Below are 25,406 nucleotides of genomic sequence, written 5' to 3'. Positions count from 1 at the left end.
TTAAATGATAATATATGCCTTAGGGTCTTATCTGTGTTACAGGCTTTTGCAAATCTCCAAGGGCTGCTAGGAAGTCTGATCCCTGCCCAGCACGGCTGTTCTGGCAGAGATGTTTTAATCCAGATGGTTAATCATGTTACACCAGTACAGAAAAAAAAAAAAGCCTAACCTCAGCCCTAGCGTAGAGCCGCTTCGGCCTTTCCTTTCAGAAGGCTTGTGGGCAAAACAGAAACCCCGGTCACAGTTAAATGAAGTAGCTTTTGGGAGAGGGAGAACAAAAGGGTTTGGTGAGAAGTGGGTTTAAAGAAGAGATTATGAGAAGAGAGGCTGTGGTTAGACTAACTATACATTTGGCACAGGCACATAAAGAAGGTGGGTAAAAGGTGGAATAAAATGCTGTGAGAGCATTGGCGCAGGAAGAGGAATAAGGAAGAGATTGGCAAGGCTTGGGTCGGATCACAGGACAACTTTTAAGCCATGAAATGGAAATCAGAAATAAAGAAGGGACCCGAAAAGCTGAGGAGTTGGCCTGACCAAATGAAAGGGGCAAAGAGATCTTTCAGTATTTGAGCAGAATCCCTGGAGATCCCTCAAGGCAGGCAGGAGAGATTGCAGCAGCTCCCGTGGGAGATAGCCACTGCCAGAGCCCAGGCTCAGAGCAGTCCAAGCCATGTGGATGCTGCTGTGAAAGGTCTCTTGCTCATGGCTTATTTCACAAGAGGCAGCCCACCAGCTCTCCCATACAGTTGGTATCTTCAGGTTGCTCAGAAATAAGAATTCAACTCAGTATTTGCTTTGCAGGGCCATTTCAATATAAAATGACTGTATTTGTGGTGTTCTTTACCATTGATATAATTTGTTTTCTTTACCTAAAGGGCATTTAAGTGTCTCTTCTTTTGTGATTATTATTTTTTTTTTTAATTTAAGCTTGATTAATGATATTTATGAAGTTCCATCACAAGACCTTCCTGTCAAGGAAGTTAAAGCTTGGAAAGTTTCCTTGCCAGTTGGCATTCTGCATGGAAAACAGAGCAGAGGAAAGTGGAAAATCCTTAGCTAAATCTGTCATTTTTTTGTTGTGAGGCAACATGATGCATCTCTAATGTACACACAAATCAAATCTTGAGATAATGGGTCTTCTATTTGAGATTGATTTTATTATTATTTTCATCTGTGATTTGTATGTCTCTTACATCCAGCTACTTCTCTCCTCTCTTCCACTAGCAGGGCATTAGGAAAAGCAACTTTTGCTGCCTTTACTTTTTTACCTCTAACATTTAATCACTGACCAGTAAGATCTGGAGGGGCCAGATTTTCCCCTGATTGCCCTGCACGTTGCCCGTCTTGCTCTGACTTTGCTGTCGCGTGATGCCGTGACAGTTCAGTTTCAAGCAGAAACAGCCAAAGCAAATAGGTGGTGACTGAAATACTATTTCTGGAGTTAGTGCGAACACATTGCATTTAAAACAACAACAGCAAAACCCTCAAATAAATCCTTAGAGAAGAAAGCCTTAAAGATTTGAAAATCCGAATTTGTCAAAGATTTTCTGTTCACTGTATTTCCTCCCCAAACTGCAGAAATGTGCTCTTGTAGACCTTTTAGGTGTTGCTGAAGCAAACTCTTTTATTTTTAGATACTTTAATTATTATAGAGAGCTTTTCAAATAGGATGCAGATTATGACCGTGTATATTCCTCTCAAAGGGCGTGCATGTGTGTAGGGTGTGTATGCATGTGCCTACCAAGGGAGGGAGAAAGGAAGATCAGGGACTTTTGGGAACAGGACGTAAATCAAAGGTTTCCAGTGCTGCTTAAGGAACGTCATGTCAAAATAAGCTGCAGTCTAGCAGCTCAGAATGAGTTTTGCTGTTTTTTCTGCTTTGACTTTTAATGCAGCATTTGCTGGCTGAGAGCATTCGAGGAGATAAAACTAAAAGCACTAAAACTAATTCTCTAAAACAATGAGGGTTTTGTTTTTCTCTAACTGTACTGCTACGAATGAGACCTTTTTGTCCTGTTTGCTACCAAGAATTTTGAGGTTGAAAGTTCAGTTTCTCATAATGAATTTATGAAATAGTGCATTTTATTACTTTTTTCTTCCTTTGAATTTTATTGTGTAGGATGAGTTTCAATACACTACTTTTTGCTTTTCTAGGTGCCACTGCAGAGGAGATAAACCAGCACTGGGAATGGCTGGAACAAAACTTGCTCCATACTTTGTCTGTGTTTGACAATAAAGAAGATATTGTGAATTTTGTCAAAGGGAAAGTGAAGGTAAGGAAACTGTCTTACTTTCACCCTTCCCTGCCTGATGACATGTGGTTTATTAGAAATAATGTCATGAACTTGTTGTCATTCATATTTGGTTTTGTCCGTCTAAACATTATTTATTGGTTTTCTGTGTGGCACTTGCACCTGATGTGGCTGGCATCTGTGCATCTTTACTCACATTTCCTTGGAAACATCTCAAAACTGAAGTATCTAATTTAATCTTTATCCCACCCATCCCTTTCCCACTTCACTGTTCTTCTCTTCCCTGTGATGTGCAGCTGAGCTTTCTTCAGCATCTGCTTTCAGTTCCTCTGCCTCTGCAAAACATTATGTTAAATACCTTCCCTTCCTATATCTCAGCTTTTCCTCCTTACTCCTCCTCCTATCTCCCGTGTTTTTCCTAGCTTTATCCCACCGGTTTCTCCTGCCCGTTTCTGCCCATTTCCATACTCCTGTCCCTCTTGACGGGGCTCAGAGGTGTCAGCAGGTGATAGCCACAGTGCCTGGATCTGCTGGCAGCACACCCATGCGGACGACGATGCAGTCCCCACAGCATGGGGACAGGGGACAAGGCCCTTGTGCAACATCATCTGTGGCGTAAGGGTCCGGCACGGAAACTGCCGGTGGCTTTGCAGGATGCGAGAGTCATGGCCAGGCACTGCAGTGAAGCTGCTGGCTGGCTGCAGGGATGCAGAAATGAGCATCCTTTTGGGAGGCTAAAGAATTTTAAAAGTAAGGGAATTTGGTGACTGAAGACCGGATTTAAAATAATGGCACGTGCAGTAAAACTTGGAAAGCCTGGCGCCTTGTGCCCTGCTTTTAGTAAAATACACGCTCCAAGAGGAGCTTGGTGATGGCCGGCGGGGGTGCGGGTCTGCTGGTGACTACTGTACCTCAGGTCCTGCTGCAAGCTTTTCCTTGCCAAGAGTTTTAGTGAGGTGCTCTTCCCCTCATACCCCCTTTTGTGGCCTGGAAAATTTGTAGGAACATGATGATGATTTTTGGTGAATTTCAACCCTGCTGCTGTGACCTCAGTGGGCTCTGAAGGTGGGCAAGAAGAGGACAGAGAGGCAAAACATCACCGTGCAAATCTTAGTTTTTATCTTGCTTTCCTAAAAGAACCACTTTGTCTAAGTGCACCAAAAGGCTTGAATACAATTAATCTCTCTTGATAACGCTGTGGCAGCCTGTTACCTAGCACAGCGCATATTTAAAATTCTTCAGGTTTCATTAGTTAATGCTAAGTCCAAGTTTTGGACCCTTGCCTCTGCTCTAGACTTTTGGCATATTAGGACTGCTTGGTAATTGCAAATTATACCAGGTGCTGTAACATACAGATTATCTGTCTGAACGGTGCAATACATACTTAACTCCTTTCTTGTAATACCGCTATTAAAATTCTCAACACTTAACTGTATTTACATAGATGTTCTTGAAACCATGTTTTTAATAGTTCCAAGCATGTTACAAGTTACTGACACATCTCACTGCATTGCCTCTTCATAGGAAAATAGTGCTGGTCAGTATACACAATTGTTACTCTACCTTTGCTCTGTATACACCAAACAACAGCAATCATAAGCCGTAGTGAAACTGTAAGTATATGGTTCTGCCAGACTCATTGAAAAAATTGCAATAAAAAAGAAAGGCCCCAAAAGTCTTGATTTGGAAGCATTCGAAATGTGTGAGACATGCAAACACTGCAGAAATGTCTCCTTTTGTGAAAACTGCAAATCAACTTGAATTTCTTTGTAAGAAAGGGTTGTGTTATTAAAATTTGAATGGGTAGCTTGTAGCAACTTGCTTGAGTGTGAATGCCGTAGCTTTATCCTGATATATTATCTCGTTACGGACTCAGGCGCTGATTGCGGAGGAAACGAGCAGCAAGCTCGCCGAGCAGGAGGAAGACCCCGAGAAGTTCCGAGAAGCCCTGGTGAAATTTGAATCCAGATTTAATTTTCCTGAAGCTGAGAAGTTGATCACCTATTATTCCTGTTGCTGTTGGAAAGGAAAAGTTCCTCGGCAAGGCTGGCTTTATTTGAGCATCAATCATCTCTGTTTTTATTCCTTCTTCCTGGGCAAAGAATGTAAGTGTAAATGTGTAAGAAACCTAATGCTGGGGAGAGAGATAAATATAAGTATTTTTAAAAGCAAGAATAACTAGAATTTTTATGAAGAGCCTAGTTCGCCTCTGAAGTTTAGTTTCTGAGCTTTTTGTTGTTCAGCTGAAAGATCCTGTTTAATTTGGTTTTCACTTCAGCCTTTATGCTTATATTTTACTAAAAATCCGGCAATAAAAATGAGACTATAGGAGTATGCAGACACAGCTGCTATCCGGTTCTTTTTCTTGCCATGGTGAAGCAGCCTTAAAATGTAACAGGCCTGCTACAGATTCTGAAATAGAGACTTTTAGTGCCCCAAAGGGTGAGGAAGGACGGGTCCCTCCCACAGGCGGGGAAGTACGGTGATTGCTGCTGGGCGGCAGGGCAAGGGCTGGTGGGGCCAGGGATGCTGGAGTCCAGCTGCCTGCCTGAAAATAGCCCAGGAAACATAACAGGGCTGTGCCCTGCAGAACCAGGTGAAAATTCAGAGTTTTTAAGGGAAAACAACAGCAATTTAGGGATTTCTTTGTGTTTCTGAATGGCAGCGACGGAACATCACGAGAAGTGAGAAGTGTGTCCTGGGGCTTTTAGACCTTCAGACGGTGGCAAAGTTGTGCATGACAGCGACTGTAACAAATGTACACTTTTCAGAAGCGAGTTGGAAGACTTTGGCATGGTGTTCCTCTACAGAGGAATGGCCATGTGATTATGAAAAGCCTGTCAGAATAGATATTAGAAGGTAAAAATGAATGTAACAGATATTAGAAGGTAAAAAGGAATGTAGCCATTTAAACTCTATAGCATTTCTCTGTTGAGTAAGGTTGTTCATGAACTGATGGCATTTTAAATCCTGTTTATCCTGCTGCAACTTCAGGGAGGAGAGTAATACAAACCTATACTGCTATAGATATAGCAAGAATTGTCAGTTGTAACAATTAGGAAAACTTTACCATATACTGTCTGGATTTAATATTGGGATGGATAGTCAAGTACAACTGTAGGTTTAAAAATGAAGTACATTAATGTGAAAATAAGAAAGGTGGTAATTTCTAAGACTTAAAACATACAGAGACATGCTTAGAGGTCCTTTTTTTCTTTATATTGTTTCAGGCCAATTAGTTTGTCATATCTGCCAAAGGTGGCAGAGTTAGATTTAAAATGCTGGTATAAAAACAAAAGTTGAGTTTTGCTGGGAAGGCTGTAATGGAGTTTCTTGATACATAGGAGATACCTGAGTTCTGGTTTAATCTCCTTGTTTTCTGTTTATTATCAAAGAATATCCTTTGTGAATTATTTCTTCTTGCTCTCATTGTGGGCTTTCTCTCATTAAATCTGACATATCCAGTCTGCCAAAGTACACAAAGCAAAAATGATACTTATTAATGATAGATAATGGGGGAAGGAGGAGGGAAAGAGAAAAATGCTTCATATTGTTCCAAATGTTTTGTTTATGCAACACCACAGAGCATTAAATGATACTGGAAGTACGACATCACACTGTGTTATTTAAGAAGAAATCGCTTTGCAGCTCTTTTAATAATAATTCATTATGAAAATGCAGAAAACCCCCAAACAACTCCATGTTTGCAACTTTTCGTTTTGACCATGGAAAATACACTGTTCATTTACTGTTACAGTTGGTTGCATTGCCTTCGTGTTCCCATGCATTTGCATGGAAATGTGAAATAAAAACCTGAATTTTCTTTTGGTTAAACAAAACTTTCCTAGCTCAATGGGAAGCATTATATGCTGAAACGCCTCCCACCTCCCCGATCCTGATAAAGCAGATTGCTTCTCTTTCAAAGCTAGTATTTTGTCACATTTATTAAATACTTGTATTACATTGAATAATCCAGATTTACTATAGTCCTGCTTGTTACTGTTGGAGAAGCTGATGCTGATTATATGTAAAACAAGTCATTCATTGTCTTTTTTTTCAGGTAGTAATAACAGATTAAATCTGGTTAAATCTGGTCTAGAAAATATTGCTAAGGAATCACATTTAATGCATTCTTCAATACAGCACAGGGAAAAACCCCAATATATGATTTGCACTAAAAATAGTTCTTATGTGTGTTTTAACTATAAAAATCCCCCCAGATTGTAGGCTGAAATCCCTTTATAGGCAAAACATTAAGTCTTCTGCTTCTGGCAAGACTGTTCCCTTCCCCTTGTTTTATTTTATGTTGAAATGACCTGGAATGCAATATTGGAACCTGTTTTCAGTTTCTCATAAAATTAACTTACGGCTTATGCGAGCGTAAACTCCATGGAATATTTTTTTCCAGGACAAGTCCCCTTTTATCTAAGCCTCGAAGTATTTGCAGAATTTCAGAGGCTTAGAACGTCAGATTTCTTGAAAGGACGTGCCAGGGTTTTTTCACAATTTTTAATTAAACTTGTGGTTTCCTAAAACTTGGAAGACTTTGTACCTTTCATCAGAAGTTTGGGCCCCTTACAGTCTGCTGTGCTGTTTCTATAACCAACACTGTGGAGCCTCTGTGATTCCGACCTGCGTGAACAATAGTGCTATTGCTACGGCGCTATTTAAACTTTCTTCCCTTGGCTGTGCCCGTACAGATGATTTTATGACCATTCGCAACAGTTTGTGCGTGTTGACGCAGCTGTGCTTTATTTAAGTAAGAAAAAAATGTAATCTGCGAATAATCTTGACAGCTGTGGTTCACGTACAGAGAACTTGCTGAGGGTAGCTCGTCAGGTAATGAAGGATCATGGATAAGCGTCATATATATATATGACAATGTGTGTTATTACTGCCTTTTTATTGCTTTATTGGCATCAGGAGACCTGCTAGGGATGTTAGGGGGTGTAGTCCTGATGTTATGGGCACAGAGAACCCTGGGAAGCTTCCAGCAGTTGTTAAGTAGAAATTTAATCTGTTTTAAAGTCCTTTCCAGCCTAATTTCTACCCAGAGATTTGTATGAGAGAGGCAAGTAACATCCTGCAGTGGTTATAGAAAACAAGCTGATTCTGTTTACCATTTGTATTTATATGATTCAGCAGTGTTTCAGTATAGAGAACAGAGTCCTATACTTTTTCTTTTCTATAAACAGGTCTGACTACAGCTAATGTTTAGGGCAAGATTTGCTTGTGCACCTTTTAAGTAAAAAGTAACCAAAATGGGAAGATCCCAATGCCTAGGCGGCTTTTTTGTTTGAACGCCCTGTTTGTAGTAGCACTTAAACTTGATAAAAATGTCCTTGTGCAAAAGCTTCCTTTTGTATGGGAGTTAGCTTTATTTGAAACGCTAAAGTACTGTGCATGTAATTGGGTTTCCACCTTGCCTACAGTTTTATTTCTGGGAGATTACAAAGTCTTCCCCTATTTTCTTCCTACTCTTGAAAGGAACCATTTCTTCTGGTAGTAATGAAGCAGGCTGCAGAAATGACTTGTAAAGGAGTTAGGAGCACAGCGTACGGCAGGTTTTCTGCAAAGGCAGAACTCTCCAGTTCAGCACTTCTTATGAAAATAGGTAAAATTTTGAGGGAGAGATGCTGGAAAAGACAGTCTTTTGGAGTGGGGGAGAACGAATGTAGAGTAATAACAGGTCTTTCAGCTTTTGCTTGGTCTTTGTCTGTAAAAATGGGTCTCTCCTCTTCGATTGTTTGCATTTCATTCTGAATTGGCTTATTTCCCAAATCTGAAAAATGTAAGCGGAGTTTCCAACCCACTTTTGCTTTTTTCTCCCATGGCAGTGAAACTTATCATTCCTTGGGTTGAGGTCCAGAAGCTGGAAAGAACCTCCAACGTCTTCATGACCGACACGGTCCGTGTCACCACTCCAAATAAAGAGCGCGACTTCTCCACGTTCCTTAATATCGCTGAGGCTTTCAGGATCATGGAGCAACTGGCAGATGTGACGCTCCGAAGGCTGCTGGATAATGAGATCTTTGAACTGGATCCAGGCCTACAGGATCCTACCCAGATTACCAAGAGGTAAAAAGCCAAATTGTTCTCCCTTGTGTGAGCAGAGGTTCAGCAGTGGGCTTCATGGTTTGCTTTGTTAGCTGGGTAAGATTTCAAAGGTTTACTTGGTTGGGCGAAGAAGAGATTTTACAATGTACTACGGTGTATCAAATGGGTGCATTTTAACTTGTGTGCAAGACGCTTTTTTCCATTTTATATTCTTCCCTGAAACATTGCTGTGGTTTTTTGTTTGTTTGTTTGTTTTAAAAGTACCATTCCCCGTAGAAGGGTAGATTGCAGCAAGGGATATTTTCCATCCTCCCTGAAGAGCAACATTATCTTGCTTATAATTTTGGCAACGTGTAGGCTTTCCCAGTGCCGTCAATTCTGTAGAATTACTGCTTTTGATCATATCTGAAACATGGAATTTCGCACTAGTGTAATTGCCATAGCCGACTTACCAAGCAGTTATAGGACTTAAAAAACCCACAGGCAGTCGCAACAGATTAATATGCTGTTGTCAGCTCTACCCCATGCGTCCCCAAGATGCATCTCTGCATTCCTCTCCCACTACAGAAATGCATTGGGTTCTCAGGGAGAAGATTGATAACTATGTCTCTGCCAGTAGCACAACAGACAACTCTGTGTTTTATTTGCTGCTGTGGGAAAGGGGAAGGGAAACAGCCCAGAGGAATTTTAGGTGGGCAGGATGGAATAGCCCAAACTGGAATTTTCCTGGAGCGTCAGGGTTAAGGTTTAAAATACTTCTTTTCTGAATGGGGTGTGAGTGGAGCGCTTATCCCCTCCTGAATCATACCCTCGCCTGCTCTTCCTTCCTCTCCCTCTGCCAGAGGTATGAAGGGAGTGACCCAGGTGTTGCTTCCTGGCTAAAACATAAGGAATGCGTGGTATCCTTTCCCAAAAAATAGAGGCGTGCCCAGTAGCCGTTCTGCTGTTTCCGAGGGGCATTTTTGCAGTGGTGTTGGGCATACATCTTGGCTAAACGTTTCTGCAAAGTTTCATAATGGAGTTTAAAACAATAAAATGCACTTTCTCTGCAATTTCATATGTACACATGATAAGGAAAATCACTGACGCCAGGATTTCGTCCATGATATCATCAGGGAATTCATTCGAGGTGATACAATGGTGAGCAGCCATGAACATCTTCGCAGGCTTTTTTTTCTGTAGCCAGGGTTCCTTTAAACACAAGAGCGACTGTTGTTCTTACAATGTATGTGTAACTGGGTGTTGTTAACATCGTAGGCTTTTGACCCAAGAAATGTAGGATGTGGACTTTGACTAATGTAGGATATGGCTTTGAGTGATAGGTTGTATCTAAGCCCTCTTCCATGCTTTACCATTCCATCCTCCTCCGCTTTTGGACTGAAAAGTTGGATGCACGAAGCAAGGAAGGTAAATCCAGAGGAGATGTAACAAAAAACTGGGGGGAGATATTTTCAGCATCTACTGATTTTTAACTCATCATTGTCACTTCCCAAAAGAGTCTTTGAATCAGGGGTATTGACTGAACGGAAAACTACAAAGAAACTAAAATTACAGTTGCAAAGAAAAGTATAAGCTTGGAAATATGCTGTAATAAGGAGGTTCCCAGGGTATCAACCTGTAAGTACCTTGTGGCATTTTTCAAAAGTAGTGTGTCTATTAGCAAACAAGCAACAGAAACCATCCCACACATTTATTCAAACAGTTTTTTTCCTCTCCTTCCCTCCAACTTAAAAGAAAAAAAGGGGCGGGGGGCAGAGGAGAAGGAAGGATAAAAATATAGTTACTGGAGAGTTCCTAGGCAAGATGTTCTCTTGCCTGTGCTGATGCTGATGTGCTGTAACTTGAGATGGCAGAAAGGAAAACATGGAAACATGGAAGATGCCAAAATCCCGTTTCCCCTGCATGAATTAGGTAGTGGTTGGATAAGTTGTTGTTTCTGGAGCCCTTTGTCACACTTCAGCAACCACTTTGATGTAACGTGATTAGGCAAGACTGTAGTTTGAATAGTGGATAAACTGGTTTTTAATGCTAACATGTTTGGGGGGGGGGGGTGAACTTTTTTGGTGTGTGAAGTTTTTGTTGCTGCTTTTTTTCCTGAAGCCATTGTAGTACTACAAGAACAACTCTTTTTCACTTGACATTGTTTCCCTAATAATTGTCTTTGTTAGTTCTTGTGCATGATTTGGAAGCAAATAGTAGTGTATCAAAACGAAAGCAATAATCCACACATCATTAAAACTATTCCAGCCCTGTCAAATTAATGAAGTTGCTGTAGATTTCTTTTGTTCGTTAGGCTTTCCTTTGCAAGAAGCTCATCTCAGTATCTTTATTTTTAAAAAATGCATTTTTAGTGTCGTCATGGTCTCTATATTCTACATTTGGAAACCCAGAAACCTTTGCTGCTATTCCTGAGGCTCTTGGGGTCATCCTGCTGAGCAGTGGGGAGTCGGGACTCAGAGAGGCTGTGGGATTAGGCCCACAGTCTGTGACACAAATTATATCATGGCGAGAGTCAAACAAGTTAATATACAAGTTTCCGTGCTGCTTAATGAGAGGATAAGGCTCGGAATAACGGATTACAAAGGGATTAATGGCAATTAAGTTAATTGCCATAAAAAGCAAAGTAAAGCTGAGGTGTTTGATAACTACAAATGCCATTACTTGCAGATATATTTATGTGCCATACAATTTTACTGGAACATACGGTAGCTATTTTTTCTTTTTTAATAGGAAGGTCCCTAAAATCTCTGGTGTAGGTTTCTTGTACTTCCTGTTTCCATCTCTTTCAGGATGCAAGAATATCCATTGCATTCCTCAAACGTAGCAAGGAAATTGGCCAGAGCAGAACACGCGATTTAAAAGCTTTAGTGGCGGTGTGAGTAAGCTTGCAAAAGCATGATATGTTTCTCCAGGCTCTAACCACCTCGGTTTCTTTTCTTCGTGTCTAACTGTGAATTGCCAATGATGGCTTTGCTTCATATGAAGGCAAAGAAGGTTTTAACACTGATCTAAGCTGAATGGAAACCGTTTGAAGTATCTTCAATCGTAAATGTCACTTCAGTCCGCATTAATTCCTTCAGAGAGGGAATCCGAGAATGCCGTAAACCTTGAGCAACAAGGAGGATGTGACTAGAAAGAACCTCCTTTTATTGCATCTGCCCAGCAAAAGGCAGGGTTTGGATTATCTCTGTGTGTCACTCGTGAGAGGTGATTGCCTGACCTGTTTTTAAGGATTTCCAGTAACGGAATTACCAGGATCCATACCGGTACTTCACTGTCCTATCATTGAAAAGTCTTTCTGAAGTCTAATTTGAATCTTTTGTGCTGCTTTTTGAGTCTATTACTTCTTGTCCTGCCCAGTACTAATGAAGAGATTAGATGTTCTCTCTTTCTTTAGAACAAGCATTTGTGTATTTGGAGATTGGTATGCATCTCCTCTCTCTTTTCTTCTTTAAACTGCACTACCCTCATTCAGCCAGGTTTTTCTTACCAGTCCTGATTTTAGCCCTTCTGGTCGCTCTTCTCTGGACATTCGTCACTTATCCCATGCGGCTGCAGGCGTGGGGTGGTGGGATACAGGATTGCCCCCGACGCCTCGCCGGTCCTGACCAGGGCGGGAGCAGCATGACCGTCTCTGCAGCAACTCCGGGACTGCTGTGCTGCATCTTGGTGGCCGTGCACTTCTGCAGCCTAATGCGGTGCTCCTCTTCCTCCTGTGAGCACGAGGCTGTTGGCTCATGTTCAACTCGTGATCCCGTGTAACCCCTAGGTCTTTTCTTCTTCGCTGAGTGGCTGCCGGTGGAGTTGGATCTCCATGCTGCGTTTGTGCAGCTTATGATGTACAGCTGAAAACACTTGTAATGCTTTTTTTCCACACCGTTCCTTAAGTTTATGAATATCAGTCTGAGTCTGATCCTGTTCTTCTGCTCATTAGCCTCTACCAGCCTCATGTCATGTGCAAGTTTAATAACAACAATCTCTTGATCCATCGTGCAGATTGCTGATGAAGACATTGAATAGAAGCTAGTCCAGGACAGACCCCCAAGGAGGTCCTCTCGATATAGCCTTCCAATTTACCAAGGAGACTTTGAGGGCTCCTTTTTGGGGTACTCTTTCAACTGGCTTGGTACAACAGCTTTTCACTTCAATCCAGTTTTATTAGTTCCCATGTGAGGAAATACCAAGACTTTCATAAAGTCTGGCTAAAATATGCGTTGCATCTCCTCCACCTACAAGTCCAGTGTTCCTGCTACCCAAGGGAATTATGTTGGGTTTACATTTGTCCTGACAAGTCCATATTGGGTCTTCTCAGATGACTTCTCCTGGCTTGCTTATGAGAATCCTTTCTTGCTGCACGAATTTAACATTTCTTCCAATAAACAAGAAATATATAATTGGATGTGTTATTTCCAAAATCTGTAACTTTCTGGAGTCTGAATAGCAAGAAGAGTCCAGTAATCGGTCTCTAAAAGCAAGAGGTCAACCAGCTTGTTTAGATTTTAGATAGGCAGCAAGTGACTCAGCAGAGCTAAAATCTTGCCAAGTTGACTTCTGTTAGATTTAAAGCAGAGAAAAACATTTGACAGTGAGGACATAATTTTAAGTGTCCTGATACTTTTAGGCATTTTGTTAGTCTTGCGTGTTATTTCCTTTAATTTAAAACTCTTGGAAGGTAACATAGGGGTCACACACAAGGAGTTATCGCAGTTCAGACTTGCCGTTCCCTTTGAAGTGCTGGAGTTGGAGGCAGTCCAGGATCCCGTAACGTGCAAGTCGGGAACTGCGCTTGGAAAGAACTGCTGAGTTTTCTGAAAAGTAGGGAACAAGGCAATTGCATCTTCTCTCCTTTTATTCTTCTGATGCATGTGTAAACACTCAATAAACATTAATTTTACATAACGATAGCATTCCTTCTTTTTCTTAGGTACAGCTCAGTACGCTGCATTGGCTTAAAAACTAAACCACCATGGAAGTTGTTAAGCTAGAGAAGAAAATTTCAAACAGATTGGGCCGCAGGTAGAAAGGTTGTGTTTCTGTTCAGCATTGGAGGTATTGTGAAACTCAAAATGGAAGCTGTGGGACCTGTGCCGGTCGCTGCATCTTTAACATGTTTGAACAATTGCCTGTCTTGTTTTAGAAGCTAATTTCATTTGCGAGCTTTTTTGAAGAGTTACAGGGTTTGGGTTTTTTTAACCAGCTCTAATTTTGTTTGGCTCTATTTATGAAGGGACGCAATTGCTTTAAGCCCTAGAATTTGCCTGCCTAACAGGAAATATTTTCACGGGGTGCCACTTTCTAATAAAGCCTCTTATTTGAGCCCGCAGCGGTAGGTGCTGACAGCATTGCATCCCGTGCTACCATTTCTCTTTCCGCGATCCCTCCCGCCAGCAGGCTGGCCCCTGTTTCGGCACTTGTCTCTGGGGCAGCTCTGCCTGCGGTGCGGTCTCTGCGGTGGCCCTGCGTGACCCTGTGCTGTGAGTCACGGGGACAGGCGGTTCTGGGGATGTTGGGGTTGGCAGCCTTCCCCCGGTACGGGGTGAGGGGGCTGGACGCAGTGCCTGGTGAATGTGCTTAGTTTCAGATACAGGAAATGTCAATCTTCAGCTTCAAAACCTGTGGCTTCTTGTCTGAAAGGCCCCACACCTGGAGCCTGCAGCCCCAAGAGATGCAGCAAAATCCGGAAAACTCAGAAACTGCAGATTTTGGAGCATTAGAAACAGTAATCTCTTAAAGAACAGACAACCTCTGCCTCAACAGAGGTCCCACTTCCGTATAATGCCTCTTTTCACATAAAGGTATAGAAATTTTCACAACCGAGTAGGTCCAGGGAGGGTCTTACCTTCTCGGCACAATAGCGGGAGAGCACAGCTCTACCCGGACCTGGCTGCAGATGCTATCAGCAGCATTCATCTGTGCTGTGCAGAAATGGAAAATATTTTAGTGGTGAGTTAACTAGGAGGCATATCCTGATCCAGCTTTGTCACAATAGCAGATCGCTGTGGGCACTTATCAGAGTTGCTCTCGCTGTGGAATTTTAACTCGGGAGCAAACTTTTTGTCTTCCTTCACAAAGAGGGTTTCTCTTTGTTCTTTGTGAAAAAACAGGAGACGATTTGTCTGTTTTCCTTGGATAATCTTGTTAAGGAAGATAATGCTTGAGAAGGAAACAGCGGCCGAACACTGGTTGAGTGCATTCTGTCTTTTCTGTTGGTCGCAGATGCAGATCCACCCTTCTCAGGTCTCGGTTTGTTCTCTGTTGCCTTCCTCCCTGTTTCACATGGCTTTAGTTTTCCTGATGGATTAAACTGAAATAAAAAAAACCCCAAAACTGATTTACTTACTGAAGCAGAGGCTTCATCTGTCTCAAGTTATTTTTAAATATCAGGGCTGGGGTAGGGGGAAGGTGCCTGCAGAAGAGGAGGGTGAAGGAAGGAGCGGAGAGGGGATTTACAGCACCAAGGTACCACTCCCTGTTATGCTTCAGCCCACGCTTTAAATTCTTTCAATGGAACAAAGTCAAACTTTTTTTTTTTTTTTCCCCCCTAAGGTGAATCATGTTTGGAAAAATTTACTTGTAGTAAAGAAAATGATAGAATTTAAGCCCTATTGTTTCTGGAGCTGCTGTTGGTAAGCTAATAGCTGTGGCCTGTTTATAATGTAATTGCATAGCTCTCTAAATTACTGCAGGCTTCTTCATTAAAAAAGGAGGAGAAAAAAAAAAATCCCCAAAGCCAAGTCTGTATAACCATAGCTCAGTAATGAAAGCTTCATTTATTTAAACTTTTTCTCTCCACGTAAACGTGGATGGGTGACTGGAAGGAAGCCAAGTCCAAATTGAATGTAGCTGGTGCTGTTATTCCCAACTGAGTCTGTAAGTGACCTGAAACTGTTCTGCATTTTGCAACTGTTCTGAGGGCTCTGAGAGGCTGGTACCTCTGCAAGTCAAGGATGCGATGATGTAAATGCCACCATCATTAACTCTTCTATTACTGACCACTTTGGAAGTACTCATCGAGCAAATGCATTACTTCTGGGTGCAGGTGCAAATCCCTGGGGTGATGTTGGTAATGCTACTGCGAAGGGAAACAAGGAACATAAAGCTAATCTCCGTTGCTCAACGCACGTTCATCAGATGAAAGATTTCATTATGTCCTGGGCATTGAAACCTGTAACACTTTGAGGCTGGAAAGTGGTAGAGCACCCATAGGAAATGCATGGGTAAATAATAATTTTAAAAAACCCCAGCAAAACAGCTGATTTAAATTGGTGTCCTTTCCTTTCCTAGTCACTACAGTAGTTGCTTTTGATCTTACTGTTAAACAAGCAAGTGTTGATAATGATTCTTTTTTGTATGTCAAAGTCGGTCTTTTATCAGTCTGTTCACATAGGCAGTGACGATTGCTGTGCACGGTGATTTTATTCTGTATCCCTCGCTCTTGGTGAGGCTAACAAGAAAACGAACCTTGCGCTGGATGTCCTGGCTTTCGGGGTCTTGTGATTCGCTCTTACTGCTTTCTCTTAAGGGATCTTGAAGCCAGAGCGCAGAATGAATTCTTTCGGGCCTTCTTCAGATTGCCCAGGAAGGAGAAGCTGCATGAAGTTGTAGACTGTTCTCTCTGGACGCCGTTTAGTCGCTGTCACACAGCGGGAAGGATGTATACTTCAGACAGTTATATCTGTTTTGCCAGCAAAGAAAATGGCTGCTGCAATGTTATCATCCCACTTAGAGAGGTAGAGTTGTTTGTTTGTTTCATTTTGGGTCTCTATCTGCCTTTTTCTGCCGTAAGCATCCACTGTCACTTGACTTATCTGCAAACTACCATTTGATGAAAAAGAGTAGGATGTTTGTGTGTATCGTGCCTACAGGATTGTTGTAAAGCTTGTTCTGGGACTCATTAGGACACGAGTTCCTAAAAATCTGGGTGATTCAACACGATCCTCATAGTGAAGTACGGACAGGTAATGCAGCAGGACAGACCATTGCAAAACCAGAGTCTGCTCAGCCCAAGCCTTGGACAGTGCTCCCCTCCCAGTTCCACAAACGCAAATGTCCAGCTTGATGTTGATGGAGACTTCAGCTTGGACCCATTCTAGCAATATGAAAGCATCCTTGTCTGGGATCAACACTTAGAAGTGTTGAAGTTCTCTCTCCATAGACAAACTCTAGCAAACCCGTGAATACTTTGCAAACCTGTAAGGCAGAGAGAAAAAGAGGATGTTCTGGAGGCAATGACGAGCTACCACATTTCCATGAAATCAGAGACTTAAATGGAATGGAGGATGCATGGGAAGGCGGTGGGAGTAGAGGAGAAGGAAGCTGTCAGCAAACACCTGCCTGATCTGCTGTGGATACAAGGCTGTTATGATCTTTTAATTAAAGCTTTCCTTTCATCCTCGCCTAATAACAGAGTAACATCGAAATATCCTAACTGTAGCAACTTATCTTCCACTGTTACAGAAATAGAAAACAATAAGAGAGCAGTGTTATGTACTTAAGCAGAAACAACAAAACAACTGTTTTCCCCTGTCCTCAGGAGTGTGAAAGTAAATTCTCTCCTCCAATTCCCCCAGAATTTGATCAAGTTGATCCTTTTCTAAATCTTGTTTTAATCATCACTCCCCTTTCTTTCTTTCCCCTCAGTCCACTCTCCAGAAATGGGCCTCAAAGTCATTTAAAAAAAGAAAAAAAAGCAGCTGGGATACTTTTTGGTGCCTGCTTTGAGCTTCTAAAGAGACCATAAGCTTCAGGTGGTAGGATGTGTCTGATCAAGGAAAGCCAATATGAATAACCATGTTTAAAGCATGCGTGTAAATGAATGCTGTGTTTGTACATTTTGGTACCTGTAGAATATTTGAAGATGTTTCTGTGGATGTGGTGCATAATGTGTTTCCTATAATGTTTCTGGAAAAGGTAATCAGTATAGAGAAGATGGAGGACACAAGCCTTCTCCCGCATCCCATCATTGTCAGCATAAGGAGCAAGATGGCCTTTCAGTTCATTGAGCTGAAGGACCGGGATACTTTGGTGGAGAACCTGCTCCAGAGGCTAAAAGAAGTGAACTCCAGCAACCCAGCGCACTGTAACAACTTGCAAAATAAGAACCAGGTACTGAACTTCTGGGGTTTTTTTGGATTATGAATTCAATGTGTTTATCCGTTAGTCTGTTGTCCTGCCTTCCTCAGGGGGTTGATCTCGGGCCAGTGCTGTCTGATGCCTTCTTTAATGACCTGCCTGATGGGATGGAGCATGCCCGCAGCACGGTTGTGATTGACGCAGTGGGGGAGCAGGGAATATGCTGGGGGACAGGGCTGCCCTTCACAGAGACCTCAGCGATCTGGTGGAATGGGCTGACAGAGACCTCGTGAAGTTCAACAAAAGTAAATGTGAAGCCTGGCAGAGCAACCCCATGCAAGAGGGGGGTCTGGGGGCTGGCTGGCTGGAGAGCAGCCATGTGGAAAAGGCAGGGGAGTCATGGCGGACAACAGGTTGAGCTTATAAATCAGCAGTGTGCTTTTACAGCAAAGAGGGCCAACAGCATATGGGGTTGTACTAGCAGGAGAGTAACCAGCAGGTCAAGGGATGTTACTATTCCCTTTTATTCAGCACTTCTGAGGCTGATCAGGAGTACTGTTTTGACTCTACCCCAGCACACAAGAAAAGCATTGACAAATTGGAGTAGAGTCTAGTGGAGGGCCACAAGATGGTCAGGGGCTGGAGCACATGCTTTCTGAGGAGAGGCTGAGGGAGCAGGGCTTGTTCAGCCTGTCTTCCACTAGCTGACGGGGAGTTACAGAGAAGATGGAGCCAGACTCTTCTTGGAGGTGCCAGCTAAAAGACGAGCGGCAACAGTCGCAAGTTGCAGCAAGGGAAAATCCAAATAGATAAAAAGAGAAAGATCTCCCCTCAAGGGTGAGCAGAGCTGGACCAGGCTGCCCAGAGAGGCTGTGGACTCCCCTTCCTTGGAGCTGCTCAAATCAACTGGACACAGCCCCCAGCAACACGGTCTGAGGAGCCCTGCTTTGAGCAGGGGATTGAAAAAGATGGTTCCTTCTAACCTAAATTGTTCTCTGATTTTGTTTTTCAAATCCTTACCAAAGTAGAAGCTTGTCATCAAGGTTTGGTAGCTTGTCATCGAGGACACTTATAATTTACTAATAACTTCTGTTTTAAAGTAACAACCCTTTTTCTGACATACAAATGAATGATAATTTGAATAAAGTCTTGAGTAAGGCCTTTCGTCTTGAAAGGTGTGAAACGTTTTGATGTAGAAGGCAAAGGCTAACCCAGCTGTGTGTCTTGAAGACAGTTGAGGATGTAGTTCTTGGCCTCTTTTCGGTCATTACTGCTTTGATTCTGTGTTGCAGAACAGTCCTGCCTTTGGATCCACGTGCCTGCTCAGGGACGGTGAGCCTGCGCGTCCGGGAACAGAGGCTTCACAAAGCAAGGAGAGGAGTGAATGCGGAAAGGAGAGCAGCTATTTGCTCAATGCAGAAGCTCTAAGGTCGGACTTTCATCAGTCAGGAATGGCAGGCCTTGATTTTGGAAGGGTATGTAAAATTTGGGGGAAGTTGTAAGATTTAAAAAAAAAAAAAAAAGCTGCTGGGGTGACATTCAAACAGATACTCATTTTTAGTAAAATGAACTCTGTATTGGCTGGAGAAGTTAGATACGGGATAACAGCTTTTCTTTTTGCTTGGAGTTTTTTCTTCTCCCTCCCCCCCATTTCTTTCTGGTGAATATTTATAATTTTTCTCCCTGTCTGATCAGTTCTGCTCTCCCCTGTGTAGTGAATTCTATATGCAAAATGGGGAAGGTTGTAGTCCTTAGAGCAGACTTCCTATATCCATTGGTCATGGAAATACCTTGCGGAATTTCTAATGTGTGGAATGTTTCTGTTTACCAGTTCTCACATGCACAGGATTTGTTCTTTTAAAATATATCTTCTTGTTCCCAGTCTAGGGAGCAAATCAAGGAGAGTCTGTGGGATGACCATTTTGTAGAATACGGCAGAACCGTGTGCATGTTTCGCACAGAGAAGATCAGGAAACTTGTTGCAATGGGAATCCCTGAATCCTTAAGAGGCAAACTCTGGCTGCTTTTCTCAGGTGAGCACTCTTAGAGATGTTGGCTGTAGCATCATCTGATTCTGACCATGGCAAAACATTTAGGCAAGAAAACTCCCAAGGGCAATTAAATGTCGTTTACATGGAGCTTATGATAGTGCTTACAGAAGAGAGAAGATCAGCTACTGAACTAATAAGTGCAGGGAAGTACCTAGGTAGATCTGTAAAAATTTTATCTCTGGATAATATGACATGATGCGCAGAAGAATTGAAATAACATCTGCTTCATCTGTGTAATTTAAAATTAACGTCATGTTTTCATAAAATAATGTTTGTCTTCAAGCAACAATTAGATCGTAGCATAAATATTGATTTAACCCTAGACAAATCAAATTATTGCAAAATAATGACATCTTGAAGTCAGCAGTCCTGCTGCTGCTTCTTGTTGAATGTTGGCAGGGGTAATAGAAACTGGAGATGGAAAAACCAACTTGTTTCATCCACAGATCTGGCAGAGCCAGAATGTGCTTACAATATGATCTCAAATTTAGTCCTTAACCAAGTATATGACATGTTCAAACATTTGTAAAAAGTATTCCTTCACGTGGAGTTTTTCCTCCTTGGAGGGTGTGAACAGCACTGAGTACATTTCTCCCAGTAATGCTGTCTACTGGGGAGGTTTTCTGCTCAGCGTCAACATTAAGGTGTTTTGAATGATATTGGGTCATATAAGCTTTGCTAATATTGGTTTTGTTTTCAAGACACGTATTCTGCTAGGACTTTATTTCTTTTAGGTCTGGAGATTTCATTAAATTCATGGACCTTGGGGAGAACCATCTTGCATACGTCCTTACGAGCAGTAATACCCACAACACTAAGTTTAGCGTCATCCTAATCCACTTGCGTCTTCCTCTTTCTCTCTCCCTGCTGCCTTCAGACGCCGTGACGGATCTCGCCTCGCATCCCGGTTACTACGTGCATTTGGTGGAGGCGTCCATGGGCAAGTGCTGCATGGCGACGGAGGAGATCGAGCGTGACCTCCACCGCTCGCTGCCCGAGCACCCCGCCTTCCAGAGCGAGACAGGGATAGCCGCCCTGCGGAGGGTGCTCACAGCGTACGCGCACAGGAACCCCAAAATAGGATACTGCCAGGTGAAACCCCCAGCGGGGTAACGCTCGCTGCCTTTTTTCCTCTTTCCACTCTCTCACTTTTATCGTTCTCTTGGGAGTATTTTTAATGGTGGTTTTGATAAAGAATGTCTTTTTAATTACGAAAAATGCATAATTTTAGATGTTATATGTGATTTACTCTGGAAGACAAGGGCATACGCTGGTACTCTGGCGTAACAAAAGTCTTCGCTCCGCATTTTGCAAATTGTAATTAGACTTAAAGGAGGGGAAAAAATGTTTCTGACGCTTGTTTGTTCGAAAGTGTGTTTCTTACCCAATAGTTGGAGACAGTGCAAAGTAAACTGGCCTGCACAGATGAGATTCACGTAGAACACTGGGGCAGAGGTTTAATGAACTAAAGTTCTGCTCCTTTCTGCCAAAATTGATGACAAATTATGAAATACTTTACCCAGCTGGCCAGCTAAAATAATAACTTTACCTTCTGTGCAGCTCCCTGAATTCTGATTAACATCAGACTGGTTCCAGATCCCTTATCTTCTTTGGACATACAAGTACGGGGAGGGGGGGAAAGCAGCCCCAAAATATCTTGCACTGTCAGTTACCTACTTTGTACCCGGGCAAATCCAGTACTGTGCTTTTCTCTGTTGCTTCCTATTGCTCCAAGGAAAAGCAGTATACAAAAGCTTGAAAAACTTGTTATGCCTTTAGGTTGCAATTATGTATTCACTGTCTATTACCTTTCTCTTGCTGCTTTTCTTTTAGCTGTTTACATCCTGTTAGGCTACTTTTCTTTCTTTTAAAATAGCCACAATTTAGCTTTTGTCAGTAGGATTTGCTGTCAACTAACAAATTCCAATTTCTTCTTTGCCCTTGTAAGTCTATGAATATTTTGACCTCCGTGTTGCTGTTGTACGCCAAAGAGGAAGAAGCCTTTTGGCTGCTGGTCGCTGTGTGTGAGCGAATGCTGCCGGATTACTTCAATCACCGAGTGATAGGTGAGCTCCTGTCTCTCTTCTTGCTAACTGGGAAGGGGCAGCCAAATGGCACTGGGGTGAGTAAAATGCTCAAGGTCTTTTGAGGCCCAGACCCCGCGGGCGAGGTGGTCCATCGACTTGTGTGGCGTGCAGGGACAGCAGCGGTGGCTGCTCAGGTTCCAGCTAGGGTTGCTTTTGGTTTGAAGGGTTTGAACTGCAAGAACTATAAATACAAGCTCAGCTTTTACCTTTTTTTTTTTTTCCCCTTCCTGTTGGTCAGAAGGCGGTGGCGCTTTTGCCTGTTAGGTAAAAATAGAAGACCTTGCATGTCTTGTTTAGGAGCGTTCAGTGTTAGAGACTTGAGCTGTTTCAGATGGACCTAGGAAAGATCTGCAAGGGTAGCTATTTCTGGTCTGACCTGTCTCCATTGCCTGGCTGCTGGAGTAATACAGGCTTGCATCTAAACTGGCCCTTTGTAATGAGGGCTGATACAAAACCCTCTGAATGCGAGATGCTGCATTAAGAAATAAGCCCAGTCCCTCTGCAGTACGTGCCTTGTACTGCATGTGCTATGTCTCCTGTTCTTTGCAATGCAACTATTTTTAAGACTGTTGTGCAAACATCTGCCTAATGCACAGAAAAAGAGGGGCTGAGCAGCTTGACGCAGTAACTGCAGGTATGCATACAAGAAGGAGTATTTGTTCTTTGCAGTCACTTTACTTCCTCCTCTTACAGAAATGTGTGATAGCTTTTCCCTCGTTAATGCTAACCTTACTCTTTAGTTACAGTGTCTGCTGTTACACCATCGCTGTAGCAAAGGGAGGGCTCAGGGTCACTTGTGAGGAGGTGGGGACAGGAGGAAATCCCTGGCGGTAGTGGTTCTGGGAGCTAGAAATGGTACGGACACTCGTGTACTGCCTAGGGAGCAGAAGATTTCCAATCTTTTGCTTGGAGGATGGGATTGTCATACCTCCCTCCTGACACTGTGCTGCTGCAGTTACTGTCTTGTCACTGAACTGGCAGGTAAGGTAAGTTAAAGCAGAGTTATTCCAAAGTTAGCTGGATGCTTAGGACGTTTTGTGGTGCTTTGAATGCCATTGGTATTTTCAACTAGTGGATTGGGCACTGTAACTGTCCCACTTGTCAGAACTTTGGTTCTTGTCTCCAAATATGACTTTAAACTGCCATCTCAATGATTTACTCCCACGTTTGTCTGTCTCCTTCCTTGATTAAAAAAGAAACACAGCTTTATCTGTCCTTGTGCATTTCTAGATATCATCAGCCTAGGGCCTGCCTTGAGTTACGGATGACTTTGGTGCTTGCTAAGTTATTGCCCATAAGTAGCATTCTTCACACCCAAATAAACTTGAATGGTCCCATGTGGACGGCCGTATCACTGCCCTAAGTTGTACTTAATTTTGGGTTTCTATCTTGCCCGTCACTTGCCATGGCTACAGCCTACGTTGTTTGAGTGCTTATAGTCTTGGTTGTCCTGGCTCTCCGTTTTCCTGTCCTCTGTATCTAAAGGAAAGGGCGAGTAGTACCGTGACTCTAAAAGAGGTACTGCCATGGCTCACCGCAGTGCGAAGAGCTAGGGGCTTCAGCTCAGAAGCTGCCCTGCTCCCCATGGTCGAATGGCAGCAGTGTAGTTGTGCAGCACTGAGGAGTTACTTCTCCAGCTTTGATTTGCCCTAGACCTTAGCGTGGCCAAATCGGTGCTACTGATCTTCTCCAGCCTGCTCCTCCTCTGGTTCCTGTTGCTTGAGTTAGTGTTCCTGGCTTCACATTTCAGTTGACCTTCTTTTTTGATTTGCAACCAGCTCTTGTCTAAACTTTGTATTGTTTCTTCCTGCATAACACTTTCAAGACCCAACTTTTCCTCTTTGTCCGCACTGCCAACACTGTTGTCCAAATTTTGATCTCTCTGTAACTTTGGTGATCTTTGACCTTGGTACCCATCGCTGTGCTTTTCCTCTTCAGTAACCTCTACGGTAAAAACAGCTACTGAATTAATGATCTTGGTTATAACAGGCCTTCTTAGCTCCATCTTCTCTGTCTTTTAACAAGCCCTTTCAGCGTTTCACTGCTTGCAAATGGGAAAAGCCTGCAGGCAGGGCCGGCACCCATTATCTCCTACTTCAGGAACTCCCTCTGTTCTTCTTCCTTCTGCAATGCATAGAGAAAATTATAAGCAGATAGCTGGAAGATAGAAGCAAGTTGTACTTGGGCCAAGAGTGGTGGTAAGGGTCATGGACATCCTATTCTCAGGTTAGCATGACTTTTCCATCCTCTCCATAAAACAGCAGGCCATCTCACCCCACTTCATCTGTTAGACTGTCATCATCTTGCTATTACAATTGTTGAAACAGTGAAAAGCTCACTTTGTTTCTCTGATTTGCCTTTTCAGTCTTGGAGATGTCATTTAGTTTGTGTCTTGGGTCATCATTTTTTAAATGGATACCCTGGTATTCTCCTACCTCATTCTGGTTTCATGCTATAATAAATTAGAGATCAGTTGCTCACATATCATGGTTTCTGGGAGCCTAATGAAAATGTGGGCATAAAAGCAACTTTGAATACACCTGCTTGGCTTTTGTCTACAGTGTCAACACTTAATTATAATATGATCTTCTGCAAAAGATCGGGGTAGCATTGCACATTCCTTTTAAACCTCTGCTTTTGCCAGTCTCTCCCGTGCTGCCCTGAGTCTGGAATGATCTTTTTATATGTATCTGCCTATCTGTCTCTGGCTTCCTTCAAATACCCCTAAAACGGGCTCTATTTTTTTTTTTTGTCTAGGTTAACTATGGCTATTAAATTGTTTGTATTCAGCCTGTTAAAAAAAACCAAACAAAAACCTGCCCTCTGTTGAGTAACCCCAGTCCGTTTTCTCCTTTGTTTTCTTTACCCTTCTTATTTATGATCATCTGACGTGAGAAGGCTATCTCTTCAAAGCAAAGCACTGTGCTTGATGTGTTTCTCAAAAGCTCTTTGCATGTCCCTGGGCACTTATTTTTGATTTGTGGTGTTGTAACGTTTGTTTAGCCACCAGCAGAAGCTTTTTGTGGCTTGATGTGAAAAGTTCTAAAGACAGAGAAACGTCTTCTCTCGTTTTTTATGATTTGGATGCAAAGCCAGAAGATGCTGGCGCTCTGCCACAAATTCTCCAGGTTATATTCTGCTTTTGGACAACAGAAGTTTTGAGTGCTAAGGGTATATATGTCTCAGGAATTTCATAGCAATTAAAGTTGTCTCCTAATATTAACAGAATATGGACTATGAGAAAGAAATGAAATAACTTGAAAGACAAACTAATTGAAAAGCTAACTGCATTTTATATTCAGGAACATTTTTAACTTCCAGTGTCTTTGGTTAAAGCTCCCGATGCGGCCGATCTGGTTTGTAGACACAGGCCACTTCAACAATATGAAACTATATTGATTCTACAATAGCTGCTGACAAAGCAGGACTGAGCTAGTCACTAAAACAGAAGGAACAGAGCCCAGATCTGCTCCTTTTGGAAAGACTGGTTGGGACAGTTAGGAAAGCTTGCATCTGAGCACTGCAGAAATCTTTTGTTCTTTTTACATATATATATATGCATGCAAGTATATATTTATATCTGTGCCTATATTTATGTGTAAATGTTTTTCTTCCTGCTTAGTGTGTGTAGCCATATCTGGATTTCCGTCTTATATTTTCTCACTTAGAATGAAAGCTCTGCTGCCTGCTTGCTTGAGTACATACACTGGAGAGGAATGTGTACTGTCTTACTTTCATTGCATAGATCCCAAGTCGAACAGTAAAATGCTTTAAGATTGCTTTTGCTAGCACTTAATTATTATGTGCTCTTTTACCCGAAAACAGCAGCTGCTGCTATTACTATTTCATTGCACTCTAAAGGCCCTTAGCAGGATCAACATGGTCTT

At 42.4% G+C, this 25,406-nt stretch overlaps 1 protein-coding gene across 2 annotated transcripts in view; it reads left to right on the top strand.

Annotated features, from left to right (window-relative positions):
• The window catches only part of TBC1D8 (TBC1 domain family member 8), a 52,949-nt gene that overhangs the window by 19,167 nt on the left and 8,376 nt on the right, over positions 1-25,406 (top strand). For both annotated transcript variants that reach the window (XM_075524237.1, XM_075524229.1), the window contains exons 3-11: positions 2,155-2,273; positions 4,129-4,357; positions 8,090-8,330; positions 15,832-16,039; positions 17,220-17,414; positions 18,674-18,856; positions 19,264-19,414; positions 20,310-20,524; positions 21,381-21,498. In XM_075524237.1, coding sequence (XP_075380352.1) covers positions 2,155-2,273; positions 4,129-4,357; positions 8,090-8,330; positions 15,832-16,039; positions 17,220-17,414; positions 18,674-18,856; positions 19,264-19,414; positions 20,310-20,524; positions 21,381-21,498 — 1,659 coding nt within the window. The remainder of the gene's footprint in view (positions 1-2,154; positions 2,274-4,128; positions 4,358-8,089; positions 8,331-15,831; positions 16,040-17,219; positions 17,415-18,673; positions 18,857-19,263; positions 19,415-20,309; positions 20,525-21,380; positions 21,499-25,406) is intronic.

The sequence above is a fragment of the Mycteria americana genome, chromosome 1 (assembly GCF_035582795.1).
Source record: "Mycteria americana isolate JAX WOST 10 ecotype Jacksonville Zoo and Gardens chromosome 1, USCA_MyAme_1.0, whole genome shotgun sequence".
In the NCBI taxonomy this organism is placed as follows: domain Eukaryota; kingdom Metazoa; phylum Chordata; class Aves; order Ciconiiformes; family Ciconiidae; genus Mycteria; species Mycteria americana.
Note: the sequence above shows the minus strand (reverse complement) of the source record. Positions and strands in the feature narration are given on the sequence as shown.